The sequence below is a fragment of the Heteronotia binoei genome, chromosome 15 (genome assembly GCF_032191835.1).
Source record: "Heteronotia binoei isolate CCM8104 ecotype False Entrance Well chromosome 15, APGP_CSIRO_Hbin_v1, whole genome shotgun sequence".
In the NCBI taxonomy this organism is placed as follows: domain Eukaryota; kingdom Metazoa; phylum Chordata; class Lepidosauria; order Squamata; family Gekkonidae; genus Heteronotia; species Heteronotia binoei.
In genome coordinates, this window is record NC_083237.1 from 15,005,107 (window position 1) to 15,022,277 (window position 17,171).

Genomic DNA, 17,171 nt, shown 5'->3' on the forward strand with positions numbered 1-17,171 from the left:
CATGCTAATCTCCTTGGTTTGTTCCATAATCAGGACCTCAACTAGACTGCCACAAACTATCTTTGAGAAGGTTTCACCCGGGGTTTCCACATCATGTTCATTGCCCCCCTCCCATAGTATTCTCTTGGAGTCAGACAACCTTACATCTGCCTGTGACATGCCTGACCTCATAGCTGCCAATGTGGTCAAGGAGTTTGCAATAGGCAGGGCCATGAGCCCATTCAGTTCACTTTCTATCCCAAACCTGAGGGCTGATCCCCAAGAAGATCCTGGGCAAGTTCAGACTTATCCATCATCTGTCCTACCCCAAAGGGTCATCAGCCAATGAGGCCATTCCACAGGAGTACTGCTAGGACTTTTTTCGTAGGAGGAACTCCTTTGTATATTAGGCTACATACCCTTGATGTAGCCAATCCTCCAGAAATTTACAATAGATCCTGCAAGCTCTTGGAGAATTGGCTTGGGGGAGGTGTGTGTGTGTGGCACCATTGCAGAAAATCCCACCTGTGATTTACTCATTTCCAGTTCAAGGTCTGCAAAAACCTTACATTTACAAATATCTAGGCATAGCTTTTAGTGAAACCCTGAAATGAAACATACCAGTGATTACTCTCCGCATAAATACAGGAGTCCTGCCTAGCATTTCATTTGTGTATTTGATCAATGTGTGTAGAGATAGCTGGATATGAGTACGTTGGTCCTATCCCCCACTTCCACATGACCACTAGTTACAGAGCACAGCATCTGCAAATGGAACAAGTATATATGCATTGTCCTGCAGGGCTTTTTTTGTAGAAGAAGCTCCTTTGCATATTAGGCTGCAGCCCCATGATGTAGCCAATCCTCCAAGAACTTACAGTAGGCCCTGTAAGAAGAGCTCTGTAAGCTCTTGGAGGATTGGCTACAGCAGGGGTGTGTGGCCTAATATGCAAAGGAGTTCCTGCTACAAAAAAAAGCCCTGAGTACTGCTCTATTTGCTACACATTGTTTGACCATGCAGTAATCATAGCCCAGTCCTGCATCTCTGGGTCCCTTAAGGCCCAAGGCAACATCCAATCTGTTTTCCCATACTTGCCAATTCATCCTGGTGATTACGGTCTGTTTGGCTTCGAATTAAATGGCCTATGGCAAATTGACAAGGCCATGTCCATGGACAGCCCAACCCACCTCACAGGGTGTCTGTTGTGGGGGAGGAAGGTAAATGAGATTGTGAGCCGCTCTGAGACTCTGAGGGGAGGGTGGAATATAAATCCAATGTCTTTTTCTTCTTCTACCCTCCAGAAGAGCTTCTTTGGTTTGTCAGAATGACTTCCCCTCTCAGTCTTTATTTCTGGGCAGAAACATATTTGTGAAGATGTTTCTTCAGATACTTTGGTCCCAAGCCACGTAGGCATTTCAGTGATAAAACCAGCTCCTTGAATTAGGCTTCTGAGCACAACAATAGCTAGTGTAAATTCTATAGTATCAGGGTCCTATAACTGGCCAGCAATCTAGCTACAGCATTCTCCGCTATCCACAGTTTTCAGTCATCCGGGGTAGCCTCAAGTAGAGTGCATTGCAGTAGTCCAGCCTAGATGTATCTAAGACATGGGTCACTGTGGCTAGATCTGACCAAAGCAGGAGTGGCTGCAGCTGATGCACCAGCTGAAGCTGAGCTAAAGCACTCTTAAGGTGCCACCTTTTGAGGTGACTACTTTGTCAAGTAGCACTTCCAAGGCAACCCAGTAAGATCCTGTGGTTGGTATTATCAAAAGCCACTGAGATCCAGGAGGACTAACAGGATCATATTCCCCCTTAGTGCTCAACAGGCCCAGAAGTGGATGACCCAGACTAGCCTGATCTTGACGAATCTCAGAAGCTAAGCAGGGTCCATCCTGGACGGCATTTTGCAGGGAAGACCACCAAGCAATAGAAGGGTCATGATGCAGAGACAGGCCATTGAAAATCATCGCTGAACACCCGTTGCCTTGAAAACCCTACAGGCTCACCAGGGCTTTTTTTTGGGGGGGGTCTGATTCTTCTGCTCTCACCTCAATTAATTTTTATTAAACATCTGAGAAGACTCTTTTGTTAAACATCTGGGAAGCCACCCTGAGCCTGCTTCAGCAGGGAGGGGGGGATAGAAATGGAATGAAAATAAATACATAAAAATATAATGTTTTAACTCCATGACATGAACGGATCTCCTTCATGTTCATGGCAGGGAAGCATGCCATAGCACTGTAATAGAAATGGGTAGACCGCCCTTTCATTAGGTCCTGGGCTTCCAGATTATGGGAGTTCTTCCTTTTAAACAAAGCGGCAGGCTCTCATGGCTCTACATTGCGTCTTGGTAGTAGGAAAAAAAAATTACATAAATGGGGGGGTGGGGGGAGGAAAGGTTCCCTGTGTAAGCACCAGTCGTTTCCGACTCTGGGGTGACGTTGCTTTCACGACGTTTTCACGGCAGACTTTTGACGGGGTGGTTTGCCATTGCCTTCCCCAGTCATCTACAGCGAGGGAAGAGGAAAGAAGCCCTCCCCCTCCCCTGAGGTAAGGTTGCCAATCCCTGGGGGGGGGCAGGGGAACCACCCGCCCCCCCCACCCGGTTTGGAGGCCCTCCTCCTGGTTCAGGGTCATCAGAAAGCAGGGGGGAGGGGAAACGTCTGCTGGGCACTCCATTATTCCCTATGAATAATGGAGAATTGATCTGTGTGTATCTGGGGCACTGGGGATGCTGTTTTTTGAGGTACAGGGACCAAATTTTCATTAAGGAGATCAGTTCATGTCATGAAGTTAAAACATTATATTTTTTATGTATTCATTTTCATTCAATTTCTATCCTGCCCTTCCCACTGAAGCAGGCTCAGGGTGGCTTCCCAGATGTTTAATAAAATACACTCCCCCCCCCCCCACCCAGCAAGCTGGGGACACATTTGACCGACCTCGGAAGGATGGAAGGCTGACTCAACCTTGGGCTGGGAACCCTTCTTAAATTGGAAATTCGGGCCCACCTGTGCTTCACCGACTTTGATCCATGACGATTAAATCTCATCTTTAATGTTGTGTTAAATAGTTTAATATTGAGTTGTTACAAATGAACATATGAAGCTGCCTTATACTGAATCAGACCTTTGGTCCATCAAAGTCAGTATTGTCTTCTCAGACTGGCAGCGGCTCTCCAGGGTCTCAAGCTGAGGTTTTTTCACACCTCTTTGCCTGGACCCTTTTTTGGAGATGCCAGGGATTGAACCTGGGACCCTCTGCTCCCCAAGCAGACGCTCCACCACTGAGCCACTGTCCCTCCCCCCAAATTGTATAGTATTTGACAGCATACTTCTACAGATGAGTTTACTATTGAATCTGCATGCTTACCTTATCTATTAAGCAGCTTTAGAATCATACCGTGTACCGTTACCATCTGTGTTATGTTTAGGCAGCCTTATGTGTGCATGTGAGTATTGATATTCTGTTCCATGCTATTTTGTAACTTATATCTCGATAAACTGTTTATTAATCTTTTTAGAAAGAGAAGCATTTACAACTCCCCTTACTCATCTTGCCAGCCCCCCTATGGCCGCTTTTATCAGTCAGGAAGTGGAAAGGTCTGAAGCACAGGTGGGAGATCTGACCTCTCCAAGGAGCATGTCCACAACCCTGGGTTCCACCAGCTGAAAAGTAAGAACTCCATATCATATCCATCCACTTGGCTTTTGTCCAGGCATGCCATGTGATCCCCAGCATAACCTGTTGAGTAATCAAAGAAGAAGAAGACTGCAGATTTGTACCACACCCTTCTCTCTGAATCAGAGTCTCAGGGTGGCTTACAATCTCCTTTATCTTCTCCCCCCACAGCAGACACCCTGTGAGGTGGGTGGGGCTGAGAGAGATCTCACAGCAGCTGCTCTTTCAAGAACAACCTCTGCAAGAGCAATGGCTAACGCAAGGTCATTCTAGCAGCTGCAAGTGGAGGAGTGAGGAATCAAACCCGGTTCTCTGAGATAAGAGTCTGTACACTTAACCATTGATTCTCTCAAAGGGACTCTCTACTCCCACTTTCAGAGATGGAAAAGTTGGTTGGATCCATCACAATAAATAGGCCACTCAGCAGGGCTTTTTTGTAGCAGGAACTCCTTTGCCTATTAGGCCACACACACCTGATGTAGCCAATCCTCCAAGAGCTTAGAGGGCTCTTAGTACAGGGCCTACTGCAAGCTCTAGGAGGACTGGCTACATCAGGGGTGTGTGGCCCAATAGGCAAAGGAGTCCCTGCTACAAAAAAAACCCCTGGGTCACACCTTATTCCATTTCAATCATCTAGCTACATGTGCAGTGTGAATGTTGTATAATGTGGCCTGAAGGCTGACATTTGGCCAACCACCCCCTCAAATGAAACACTGCACAAGTTATGGGTTAAACTGAGAATTTATTTACACAAAAGCTGATCTGCACCATTACATACATCATAAAGCATGGGTTGCCTTGAATTTGCAAAGCAAGCTTCCTAACAGGACAAACCATCCCGGCTCAGAGCCAGGTCTGGAGACTTTCGGACCCTGCCCATCATGGCCTGCACATCAGTGCATAGAGGGGATGGGAGCACATACTCCCGGCCCATGACTGCAAAGCCTTAGGGCCAGTCGTATACTTCCCCAACCCCAAAGAGGCCCCCAACCAAGCCACCTGGACTGCCAAGCCTTTAGGTAGCCCAACCTAGGACACACACATCCATCGCTGATATCTTGGGGTGCTTTCCAGTTCAAAATCCTTTTAACCCATGTTTTTCCTGCCTTCCCAGTCAGGGCCTAACCAGTGACACCAGGCCTATTTATGCCTCACCCTCTCTGACCATGTAGAGCAGGCAAAAAAAAAAGACCCTACCTGTGGCCATTCTGAGTGAGGCCCAAAAAATTCCTGCTCAGTCCCATCACTGGCAACTAGCTATAATCTCACATGGTCTTACCAAGAGGGCAGGTGGGTGAGGAGCTCGCACCGGAAAAGACTGATTAGGGGATGGTGTCTGCTGCATTACCTGACCAGCCAGTAACCCCTGGAGAGCTAGTTTGGTGTAGTGGTTAAGTGTGCGGACTCTTATCTAGGAGAATCGGGTTTGAATCCCCACTCCTCCACTTGCACCTGCTAGCATGGCCTTAGGTCAGCCACAGCTCTGGCAGAGGTTGTCCTTGAAAGGGCAGTTGCTGTGAGAGCCCTCTCCAGCCCCACCCACCTCACAGGGTGTCTGTTGTGGGGGAGGAAGGTAAAGGAGACTGTGAGCCGCTCTGATTCGGAGTGGAGGGCAGTATATAAATCCAATATCTTCTTCTTAGATCTCCCATGCTGAGTCTGAATAGGCTCATCCCACCCCTCATGGTTTCGTTTGAGGAAATGAGGGGTGGTCAATTTCTGCGGCTGCTCCATGGCACCCACTGGTTGTGGTCTCAGATGTGGTTCACATCTGTATCCAGGGGCCATGTCTCCCATTTTTTGTTAAACTTCAAAGGAACAATTAAAAGTTATGGGGGGGGGGATCTGTGGAAATACAAGTGATGCCATAATAAAGAGCAAAACTTTGGTGGCTTTTAGGGGTGTGCATTCGGTTCGGCCAAACCGAATCAACAGCCTAATCACCCCTGATTCGGCTGTATATGGAATCGCATACAGCTGAATCCAATTGGGGCCCATTATGCGGGAGCCAAGTATGGCTCCCTGTATACTTCCGTATAGATATTCGGAAGTATATGGAATTCAATGCAAAAGGCAGGAAGTGGGCTTCTGCTGCCTCAGGGGAGCTGCTTGCCTCCTTTCCCGCCTTTGGTAGCCTTTTCCCACCTCTCCCATAGCGTCCCTGGAATCAGAGAGGGGGGAGGGGGAAGAGGAGCCCCAGCAGCCAATCCAAAGCATGCATTTGCAAAATGCATTGCAAATGCATGCTTTGCAGGGCTGTTGTGTAGCTGATCCCCCAGCCATCAGCAACATTGTTGTTCTTTTGATCTTTTGCTTACTTGGGTATCCAAGTAAGCACTGTTGCCTGGCCAATCACAGAGCAGTGCTATTTTTTGAAAATGCTCTCTGTAGGGCCAGAGCACCTTTTTAAGGAATCTGCCTGGCTGGACTCCTCCATTGCTGCTATGTTGGTGTGAGAGAGAGACTGTGCTGTGCTGGCCCTTGGCCTCAGCTGCTGCTGCTTTCTCTCAGCCTTACCAGACTTGCCTGGAGTAGAGAAGACGTCTAAGGTAAGACAGTCTTGGGGTTCTTGTTTTAATTTTAGTTGGTAAAAGGACTTTTTAAGACTCTGAGTCCATTTACTTATCCAGATTTGGATGGTGGGTAGCTTATTTGGGGTTAGGGTTAGGGGGTTCTGCTGGGGGAGGGAGCCTGGGGGAGGGAGCCTGGGGTGGGTTTTTTTTTTCCAATTTGCTCATATCTTACTTTAGTGAGAGGACTTTTAAAAGTGCAGTGTCCTTTTACTTTTCCTGATTTGGGTGGCTTGGATTTCTTGGGGTTAGGGTGAAGGGGGTTTTTTGGGGGGAGGGGTTGGTAAAGTTCCTGTATTGTTAAAAGTTAAGGTTTTTTACTGTTTTAAAAGGATTCTGTGTTTGATTTGTTGCTGCTGTGTTGTGCTGTTGTTCCTTTTCTCTTCTAGTTCTGGTTCTTGGTGTGGGGGGCTGTTGGCCTAATTTTCATTGTTTAAAAGGTCACTTTTTTAACAGTTGAGTTTCTTGGTCTTCTCCTGTTGTCCCTTTTCCTGGTTCTGTTTTTTTTGGGGGGGGGGGGAGGGAAGCTGGCACCTGGGTGAGAGACCCAGAACCAGCAGACTTGTTGTGCTTGGGCAGCTTTCCCCGTGTTGTTTGGGGCAGGGCTGGAGAGCTGGCATCTGTAGATTGTGTGTTCTGTGGCAGGGGAGCTGGCACCTGGGTGAGAGACCCAGAACCAGCAGGCTTGTTGTGTTTTGGGCAGCTCCCCCGTGTTGTGCGGGGCAGGGCTGGAGAGCTGGCATCTGTAGATTGTGTGTTCTGTGGCAGGGAAGCTGGCACCTGGGTGAGAGACCCAGAACCAGCAGGCTTGTTGTGTTTTGGGCAGCTCCCCCGTGTTGTGCGGGGCAGGGCTGGAGAGATGGCATCTGTAGATTATGTGTTTTGTGGCAGGGAAGCTGGCACCTGGGTGAGAGACCCAGAACCAGCAGGCTTGTTGTGCTTGGGCAGCTCTCCCCGTGTTGTTTGGGGCAGGGCTGGAGAGCTGGCATCTGTAGATTGTGTGTTCTTTGGCAGGGAAGCTGGCACCTGGGTGAGAGACCCAGAACCAGCAGGCTTGTTTTGCTGGGGCAGCTCTCCCCGTGTTGTTTGGGGCAGGGCTGGAGAGCTGGCATCTGTACATTGTGTGTTCTGTGGCAGGGAAGCTGGCACCTGGGTGAGAGACCCAGAACCAGCAGGCTTGTTGTGCTTGGCCAGCTCTCCCTATGTTGTTTGGGGCAGGACTGGAGAGCTGGCATCTGTAGATTGTGTGTTCTGTGACAGGGAAGCTGGAAACTAGGTGAGAGACCCAGAACCAGCAGGCTTGTTGTGCTTGGGCAGCTTTCCCCGTGTTGTTTGGGGCAGGACTGGAGAGCTGCCATCTCTAGATTGTGTTTTCTGCGGCAGGAAATCTGTCACCTGGGTGAGAGATCCAGAACCAGCAGGCTTGTTGTGCTTGGGCAGCTCTCCCCGTCTTGTTTGGAGCAGGGCTGGAGAGCTGGCATCTGTAGATTGTGTGTTCTGTGGCAGGGAAGCTGGCACCTGGGTGAGAGACCCAGAACCAGCAGGCTTGTGGTGCTTGGGCAGCTCTCCCCGTGTTGTTTGGGGCAGGACTGGAGAGCTGGCATCTGTAGATTGTGTGTTCTGCGGCAGGAAATCTGTCACCTGGGTGAAAGATCCAGAACCAGCAGGCTTGTTGTGCTTGGGCAGCTCTCCCCGTCTTGTTTGGAGCAGGGCTGGAGAGCTGGCATCTGTAGATTGTGTGTTCTGTGGCAGGGAAGCTGGCACCTGGGTAAGAGACCCAGAACCAGCAGGCTTGTTGTGCTTGGGCAGCTCTCCCGGTCTTGTTTGGAGCAGGGCTGGAGAGCTGGCATCTGAAGATTGTGTGTTCTGTGGCAGGAAATCTGTCACCTGGGTGAGAGATCCAGAACCAGCAGGCTTGTTGTGCTTGGGCAGCTCTCCCCGTGTTGTTTGGGGCAGGGCTGGAGAGCTGGCATCTGTAGATTGTGTGTTCTGTGGCAGGGAAGCTGGCACCTGGGTGAGAGACCCAGAGCCAGCAGGCTTGTTGTGGTTGGCCAGCTCTCCCCGTGTTGTTCGGGGCAGGGCTGGAGAGCTGGCATCTGGGTTTGCTGCAGCCAGGTCTGCAGAGCAGACCTTGAGCAGATTGTGATTTGTGTGGCAGGGTTCATAGAGTAGATAGATGTATATAGTGCATTTGGATCCTATAGAGATTCTGTGGTGTGAAGTTAGGTTTGGCTTTGGGTGCCCCAGGAATTGGACCCCCTGGCCCAATCTTTTTGGGACTTGGGGGGTTTGTAGGGGAGAGTCTCAAACCCCCTCCCCTCTAGGCCGCTTCAAATATACCCTATTTGCCATTGATTTCAATGGCCCATAGGGGATGATCGGGCTGTATATTTGGAAATAGCCGCACATCTACTGTATATGCGGCTATTCCGACTTCGAAATTCAGAAATACACGGCATTCTGTATTTTTTTCCTCCGTATACTTCCAAATCCGTGTACTACCGTATTATTATTATTTTTGCACATCCCTAGTGGCTTTACCGTTCTCAACTGAAATTGCTAAAATTACTGGTTTCCTTCTTATATCCAATGGGACTTCAAATAACTTTTAGCAAGGTTAATACCTCCAACTGGATGATGGTATAAATACTCTATGTAGATTGGAACTATTTCTAGCAATAGGGAGGTCTCTGTCAGCCTTTTATGCATTCATTTCCACTTTCTACTTGAAACCTGTTTCCTAACTTTGCCCTTCATCCTTTATCTTTTTATCTCATCACCCACCACTTAGTCTGGAGAGGGGTACCATGTAAAATAGGCAATACCTAACAATCTCACCTACTGTTAGGTTCTTTAAAACATTGCCCTGCAAATGGGCATGTATCAAAGGTGACCTTTTGAATTGTAAGACAGAGTTCCTGTTTCAAGCATTCATTTGTGTGGTGAACTTTTCATTAATGTACAAACAGTCTGATGAAGGGCATTGGTAACAACATTGATGCTAGCTGGATGCTGTTGTAGATGGAAATATGGAGATCTGCGTCTGGGAAGAATGTTTTGCAGCCTGGAGGTTGCTGATACCATTGTTTGTCTTCTTCTGCCACTCTGTATGTAAGATGACTTGTTCTAATCTTTGCTTTGTACACGAGGATCCCCTTCCCATTCTTCATGAATTTGGTCAACCAGGCGACCTTATCATTGGTGGGATAGTCTCCCAAGTCTTCTTAATACATGAGACTTTTTCTTTCAAGAAACAGCCCCAAAACATGTTGACTGGTGAACCCGTGTAAGAAATGCTTCTTTTTATTTTCTCTTTCTGGCATGCTCACATCATTATAGTTAACAAGGATGTACCTTTTCCCCCCTAGTGATCCATATGCCCGCAGAGCCTCTAGTGGAACCTTGGCAACGTATCTTCCTTGTTTGACTTCCCCTAGCCTTCATAGAGCCTTCATGTTAGCTTGCTTTGGTGTCCTCTGTTCTGCTGTGCTGTATGGGAGGTTTAAGAAAATTCCATATTCCAACAGGTTTTGTGGTTGTAGTTAAAGGGATATAGAAAGTACTGAACATGTTCTCTTGCATTGTACATTTTACTGTGATATTCATACCATTTACTTAGATCCTCTTCTTCGAAATCATGAGGGACAATGATGGTAGTAAGACTCTTTTGGTGCAAACCAAAAAGGCTATGTTGGTGATCATAGAACCATGGGAGATGGGCGTGGAGCAGGATAAGACTAGGGAAAGATCTGTCAGGACACCATCCAGTATATGTTTACTCAGTATTCACAGTTTGTATTTAGAAACAAATGTTTAAAGCCACTTAAATAAACACCATAAAACCTAAATGTGTGAATCTACCTTCTGATATTTCCAAGCTGTGCTCTCGAACACTGGTGAGCTTGTAAAATCTAGAAAGATTTCCCTGTTGCTTTCAATTTATAGTACATTCTATTCTGCCTGTGCTGTTTTGGTGTAGTGGTTTGGTGTGGTGGTTTGGAGATAGTTTGGTGTAGTGGTTAAATGCTTGGACTCTTATCTGGGAGAACCAGGCTTCATTCCCCACTCCTCCACTTGCAGCTGCTGGAATAGCCTTGGGTCAGCCATAGCTCTCATGAGAGTCGTCCTTGAAAGGGCAGTTGCTGCAAGAGCTCTGTCAGCCCCACCCACCTCACAGGGTGTCTGTTGTTGGGGGGGGAGGAAGGTAAAGGAGATTGTGACTGCTCTGAGACTCTGAGATTAGGGCAGGATACAAATCCAATATCTTCTTCTTCATTCCTACAGAGTTTCTCATCAGTAATATGTGCAGGGTGAAGTGCCATTACAGACAATAAGAGATAGTAAGAGACTCTCACTGTACATTTCTTGTATTTGCAGCGATGATGTTAAATAGCAGGGAAACATATATCCCCTTACCTGGGATATATGTAGGGCTGTGTTGTTCTGCTATGCAAAACAAAAGGCTTCTGAAAATCTGATACAGCAAAAAGTGCTTCAAACTTATGTTTCCTGAGCCAAGGAAATGGATACTTTATGACTCTCTTCTTGGATTACTTCCAAAAGAGCTGTACACGATCTCTAGAAAGATTGGCAGTTATTTTTTTTCCTGTAATACATAATAAATATACATATACAGTACTGTTATGTAAGAAAAGAACAATCACACCATCTTTCACACATTTTTTTAATTCAAGGGGGGTGGTTTGTCATGGCATGAAGATTTCTGTAGAAGATATTTAGGGGCTTGCCTAAAATTTGCAATAACAAGGAAGCATGTTGTTTTTTTAAAAAAATATATCATTATTAATTTATCATTGTAGCTCAGTGCCAAAATACTACCAGAACATCTTAGCTTTGGCATATGCTGTCAAAGAAATCAACGAGAATCCCAACTTGTTACCAAACAGTACTCTGGGTTTTTACATCCTCAACAACTACTACATTTCAAGGATGACATATAAGGCCACCCTGAACCTGTTTTCCACACAGCATCAGTTTATACCCAACTTCAGGTCTCGCACCCAGAAAACGCTGATAGCTGTCATTGGAGGGCAAGTCTCTGAAATCTCAGACAATATCGCTACGATTTTAGCCACATACAAGGTTCCACAGGTAAGCCACCTATACGGGAGTATGTAAATTTCAAAACTTGGCACACAGTTGAACTTGGCACACAGTTCTAGGAATACTTCTGAACATGTGCTACACATTATCTTTCAGTTCACTTATGGATCATTTTCACCAGGACAGGACAGTGAAAATGTATTCCCACCTTTGTACCAAATGGTCCCAAATGAAGTATATCAGTACAAGGGGATTGTCCAGTTACTCCACCATTTCAGATGGACATGGATTGGGCTCTTGGCAGCAGATGATAACAGAGGGGAGATTTTTCTGCAGATAATAATACCAATGTTTTCTCAAAATGGCATCTGTTTTGCCTTTATCCAAAAATTGCCAAAGCGGACCTATATGCCAGAGTTGATAGACCTGTTTATAGAGCAGCTGGAAACATATCCGTTGCTCAGAGAAAACAAAGCTAATGTGTATTTTGTACTGGGAGAACGTTCATCCCTTTCAGTTTTAAGGTGGGTGCTTTTTTTGGCACACTTGTCATCATCCCCCCCTCTGGGGAAAGTGTGGATTGTTACATCCCAATGGGAATTTGAATCACTGAGCATTCAAAGAAGTTGGGATATAGGGGATTTCCATGGTGCCATATCCTTCACTGTTCACACCAGTCAGCTACCGGGATTCCAAAACTTTCTTCAGATCATAAATCCTTCCTGGGTCAAAGGGGATGGTTTTATCCAGAGCTTTTGGGAACAAGCATTTGTTTGCTCATTGAGAATATCTAATGCACCAGAAGAAGACATCAAAGCCTGCACTGGGGAAGAGAAGCTGGAAAACCTTCCGGGAACTTTGTTTGAAATGAGCATGACTGGCCACAGCTACAATATCTACAATGCTGTCTATGCTGTGGCACATGCTTTGCACGCCATTTACGTGTCTGGATTGAAACACGGAAGACTGATGAATGGAAGGAATTTGGAGATTCAGAATGTTCAGCCCTGGCAAGTAAGCGCCAAAGACACAGATGCATTTTCTAAAGAAGACTGGGTTATCATTCTGAGATAGTTAAAACCCAGCCTGTTAAATCTGCACAAAACAACTCCACAAGAAATTCCTGTGGTTTTTCTCCCTGATTTCCCACTCACCTTCTACTGCTCTCCCTGTCCGATTTCCCTCTCACCTTACGCTGCTCTCACACTTCCTTCCAATTTCACACTATCTGCCCCGGGCAAGCATCGGCATTTTCGTGCAGCAAATAGAAACTGGTTCGTCTTCTCAGTTTGGCTTCCTTCCGATTTCACACTATCTGCCCCGGGACTGCAGCAAGTGTCAGCATTTTTGTGCAGCAAACAGAAACTGTTTTTTTTGCTTCCTGTGTGAAAACGCCGATGCTTGCTGCAGCCCTAGGGCATTTAGTGTGAAATCGGAAGGAAGCCCCGCTGAGAAGATGAATGTGAGAGTGGCGTAAGGTGAGTGGGAAATCAATCCCTTATAGAAAAGGCTGCTGTAAGAAACTTCACTGTGTCAGTTGTTCACATTGGTAATGAGTCATTTAAAAGAAAATATCTCCATTGTGATGGCTCAGTTTTATGAATTCATTTGGTAAAGCAATGGCAAATATAGGATATATTTAAAAACAAAGAAGTCTTATTCATATTTTGCCACTGAGGACCCTAAAATGGGTAAACCACAGAATTCTACAGGGGGGGGGAGTACTGTTGCATGTAATAAAATGCTTTAATAAAATGGGCTCCAGCCCATGAAAGCTTATGTTCCAGTATCTTCATTAGTCTAAGGTGCCGCAAGGTCATTTGTTGTTTTAGCTGCTGGAACAGGTTACCATGGCTTCATATATTATATATTGCAAATCAAGAAATCAAGAATAATCCAGATCTAGGTAACGGAGGACTTTGTAAAGTTAATTCTAAAGTGTTTAACATCTTATTTTCTCATTTAATTTGCTCTTTCTATCCAGCTCCATCACTTTGTACAAAGGATCATCTTCAATAACAGTGGAGGAGATACTGTGCATTTTGACGAAAAAGGAGAATTGATCACAGGTTTTGATGTTACAAACTGGGTGACCTTTCCGAATAGTTCTTTTGTGAGAGTAAAAGTGGGAAGCATGGAACCTCAGGCCTCTCCACGGAAAGAATTAACTCTAAACGATACTAAAATAGTGTGGCACAGAAGATTTCAGCAGGTGAGAGACTGCTACAGGTACCAGGGTTTCTCTTTCAGTTACTGAAATGTGCTTTGCTATATTACAATGTATAAACCGCAAATATTTTCCATCTTTATGATGATCCAGAAGAAGCTGAGAGATAAAGTTTCACCCATTCATTCCCACTGCTGCAGATGAGGGAGATTTGATTTCATCTCTAAGCAGTTATCTTCCTAGCAATTATCTCACAAAAGACCATCTGGGTCTTTTAAATTATTTTTAAACCATCTCAGAGTATTCCTGTTTTAATTCTTTTTTCAAGCCACCTTGAGACACAAAGAAAAGACAATGCATAAATGTTTTAATAAACAAATAAATTAGTAGGTAAATGCATAACCTTCCCTCCCCCCCCCATGTTAATGCTTATGCAATAAAATGTTGACAGTGTAATCCATCTATGGAAAGTTCTGTATCGTTATCGTTCCATTTCAAAGAACACTGCTCATTGTGAATATACATTTTCTCAATGGTAATCTCCTTTTCTGCTTACATACAGATGTTGCCCCTTTCGGTGTGCAACGAGCGCTGCAAACCTGGCTACAGCAGAAAAAAGAAGGAGGGAGAGAAATTTTGCTGCTATGATTGTGCTCAGTGCCCAGATAGGATGATCTCCAACCAGGAAGGTAGGAAACAAAACAGAAAAAAGATATTAGTAATTTCCTAAGAGAGACCATAGTCAAGAAAAGTAATGCAGTGGCATCCATGCAACCAAAATCTGAAAGGAACATGAATGCCTGTTATTCATTGGTTATTGGGATTACCAATATATTTATCATGAAATCATGATGAATTCAGAGAGAACAGTTTGTGTTAAAGAGAGTCCCCCAATGCATCAACTCTATCAATTTTATGTTCTGTAAAGCAAACAAAAGGAAAGTGGAAAAAACTCCAAACAAAATTATCCCTTTTCTTTCCTTCCATTTCCTACCTTCATCTATGAGGTAATCGGAGAAGGCATAAGGCACACCTCACCTATGTCCTGGATCCAGCAGTATCTCAGAACCTACCTTCCTCATGGATATCGTATCATGAATACTTTCCTTTTACGTCAGATTTTGATCCCTGTGAACCTGCGAACAGTGCCATCATAAGAAGACATACAGGCATGGATGCTACGAACACGTTTTATGCATACTACATAGCCTCTGCCATTCAGCATGCTTCTTCTGCTTGCACAAAGGCACATTGGAAACCATGGTTTTAAGAAAAGTTAGCGGAAGAGGAAGTGCTTTCCACAGCTGAGCTCATTTAGTGTGCAAGGAAATTGTTCAAGGGCTCCAGCTCATGCTCTTTCTCTCTGTCTTCCCCCCCCCCCCGTCTTTTTTATTTTTATGTTCTTGTGTGTGCACCTGGAAGTCATGGTGACCTCTGGTGACTGAGTCCTGCTGTGGCATGGAGGATATTCAGAGAGTTGACTGAATAAAGCTGTCCCAACTCCAGCTCTGATATTCCAAGGAGGTCTCCCATCCAAGTACTTACCAGAGTTGACCCTGCTTAACTTCTGAGATGTGACAAGATCAGGTTTGCCTGGGCTATCTGGGCCATGGCCAACTCACTCTATTTTAAGTCCATCATCTTCTACTCTGCTGAGAATGCAGCCATTTAAAAAAAAAAAAAAAACAGCTGATTCATAATTAGCAATTGCATCATCTATTACAACAATGTAAATATTTAATATGAATAATACTAGCAACATACGAACATTTCTAACAAAAGCACATTATTTCACACTCATAGAAATAAGCATTTCTGTAAAATTTCGAAGTGTTTATAAGTGCTGCACACATCGCAGAGGAACCATATCCCCTTATTGTTGTTGGGGCGTTAAGACGTGAGAGCATTGCTCACAGGTTTATTGTTGGCTCATAGCCTACGTCTTTAGACATTAATCTGCAACAACACGATATTGTCCAAAATTAATTTGAAAAGCAAAAAACATAAAAAGACACACTCTCATTGGTTGGCCCAAATTCTGTGATACCATTTCCCAAGGCATGACTTAAGCTCAGCAGTCTTTCATCATCTCTTCCTTTTCAGACATGGATGCCTGCATCAAATGTTCAGAAGATCACCATTCCAATATGGACAAAAATCAATGCATTCCCAAGATGATTACCTACCTTTCCTACAAAGAACCTTTAGGAATCATCTTAGCGACAATGGCTATTTCTTGTTCCGCGCTGACAGCTTTGGTGCTTGTCATCTTTATGCAACACCATGACACTCCCATAGTCAAAGCCAACAACCGGAACCTTTCCTATCTCCTCCTGGTCTCTCTCTTTCTTTGCTTCCTTTGCTCCTTGCTTTTCATTGGACAGCCTGTAAGAGTAACCTGCCTCCTTCGTCAAACTGCTTTTGGCATTGTCTTCTCTGTGGCTCTCTCAAGTGTGTTGGCCAAAACCACTAACGTGGTTCTGGCATTCATGGCTAATAAACCTGGATTTGCAATGAGGAAATGGGTGGGGAAAAGACTGTCAAATCCTATTCTTTTTTCATGCTCTGTTATTCAGGCAGGACTTTGTACTCTTTGGCTGAGTATCTGCCCTCCATTCCCAGATTTAGACATGCATTCAGTTGATAGAGAAATTGTAATGGAATGCAATGAGGGCTCAAATGTCATGTTTTATTGTGTCTTGGGCTATCTGGGCTTCTTGGCCATTGCCAGCTTCACTGTGGCTTTCTTTGCTAGGAAGTTACCCGACAGTTTTAATGAAGCCAAGTTTATCTCTTTTAGTATGTTAGTCTTTTGCAGTGTTTGGCTGTCCTTCGTTCCAACCTATTTGAGCACTAAAGGGAAATACATGGTTGCTGTAGAAGTCTTCTCTATCTTGTCTTCCAGTGCTGGTTTACTGGGCTGCATATTTTCCCCCAAATGTTATATTATTGTTTTGAGACCTGACCTGAACAATAAGAAGCAATTATTAAGGAGAAAAATATAATGTTTCTCTGCATTCTGCTCTTACAGCTGTTTCCATAGCAATAGCATAATATTTTAATATCTAATGTTTGCTTTGGGAATCCATTACAATTTGGAGCTAGTCTACATTTTTAATCATGCTATGCCATCAGGAAAAGACCTCAGCCTCTATGCCCTGGCATTGGCCATTCAGAGGAACTGGTTGACCACTGTGAGACAGGATGCTGGACTAAATGGGCTATTGGTCTGAATCCAACGGAACTCTTCTTATATTCAATATTCTGCTTTTAAATATGCATATCTCTAAAGTTAAGGCCTCAGTAGGGGACGTGCATCAAAAGATGTTTGTGGCCCTTAGCAAGCGGTTTGGGAGAATGTGACTGACTAATCAAATGCATTGGATTTAAGGCTGGTATTAGAGAGCTAACAGGTGCCACTGTCCTAGGCCCCACACCTGGGCGGAGCAATTGCCCATGCCCCAACAAAGGATGTTAAATAAGAGCAGGTCACCATCTGCACCTGCCCCTTCTGGCCCTTAAGCAGACAGATTCTGGTGGCAGCAGTGATTCCTGCCCACCTTGGTGTGTGGGGGAGTGATTCTTGAATTTTCCTCTGAGACCCAGAATCAGGGCAATCATCCCAGTGGATTTGGGCCAAACAGAAACGAGGGGCATTCATACTCTTGGTTGTCCATTGTCCACATCAGTTTTTGACTACACTTGGT

The 17,171-nt window shown here is 45.1% G+C and overlaps 1 protein-coding gene across 1 annotated transcript; it reads left to right on the forward strand.

The window, feature by feature from the left end:
- Positions 1 to 9,870: 9,870 nt before the first annotated feature.
- LOC132583127 (vomeronasal type-2 receptor 26-like) lies at positions 9,871 to 16,469 on the forward strand. The gene is made up of 7 exons (XM_060254798.1): positions 9,871 to 9,923; positions 11,054 to 11,345; positions 11,454 to 11,821; positions 12,083 to 12,311; positions 13,282 to 13,509; positions 14,027 to 14,153; positions 15,568 to 16,469. Exons 1-7 carry the CDS (start codon positions 9,871 to 9,873, stop codon positions 16,467 to 16,469), a joined length of 2,199 nt encoding a protein of 732 aa, XP_060110781.1.
- Positions 16,470 to 17,171: the final 702 nt, after the last annotated feature.

What these genes read in the sequence shown, in the direction of transcription:
- LOC132583127 (XM_060254798.1), top strand. Translation starts at nt 9,871, where the DNA reads ATGAGGGACAATGATGGTAGTAAGACTCTTTTGGTGCAAACCAAAAAG. An exon ending in GTGCAAACCAAAAAGGCTAT is followed by an intron (nt 9,924 to 11,053) that starts GTTGGTGATCAT and finishes TTATCATTGTAG; the next exon opens with CTCAGTGCCAAAATACTACC. An exon ending in TCATCCCTTTCAGTTTTAAG is followed by an intron (nt 11,822 to 12,082) that starts GTGGGTGCTTTT and finishes TTGCTCATTGAG; the next exon opens with AATATCTAATGCACCAGAAG.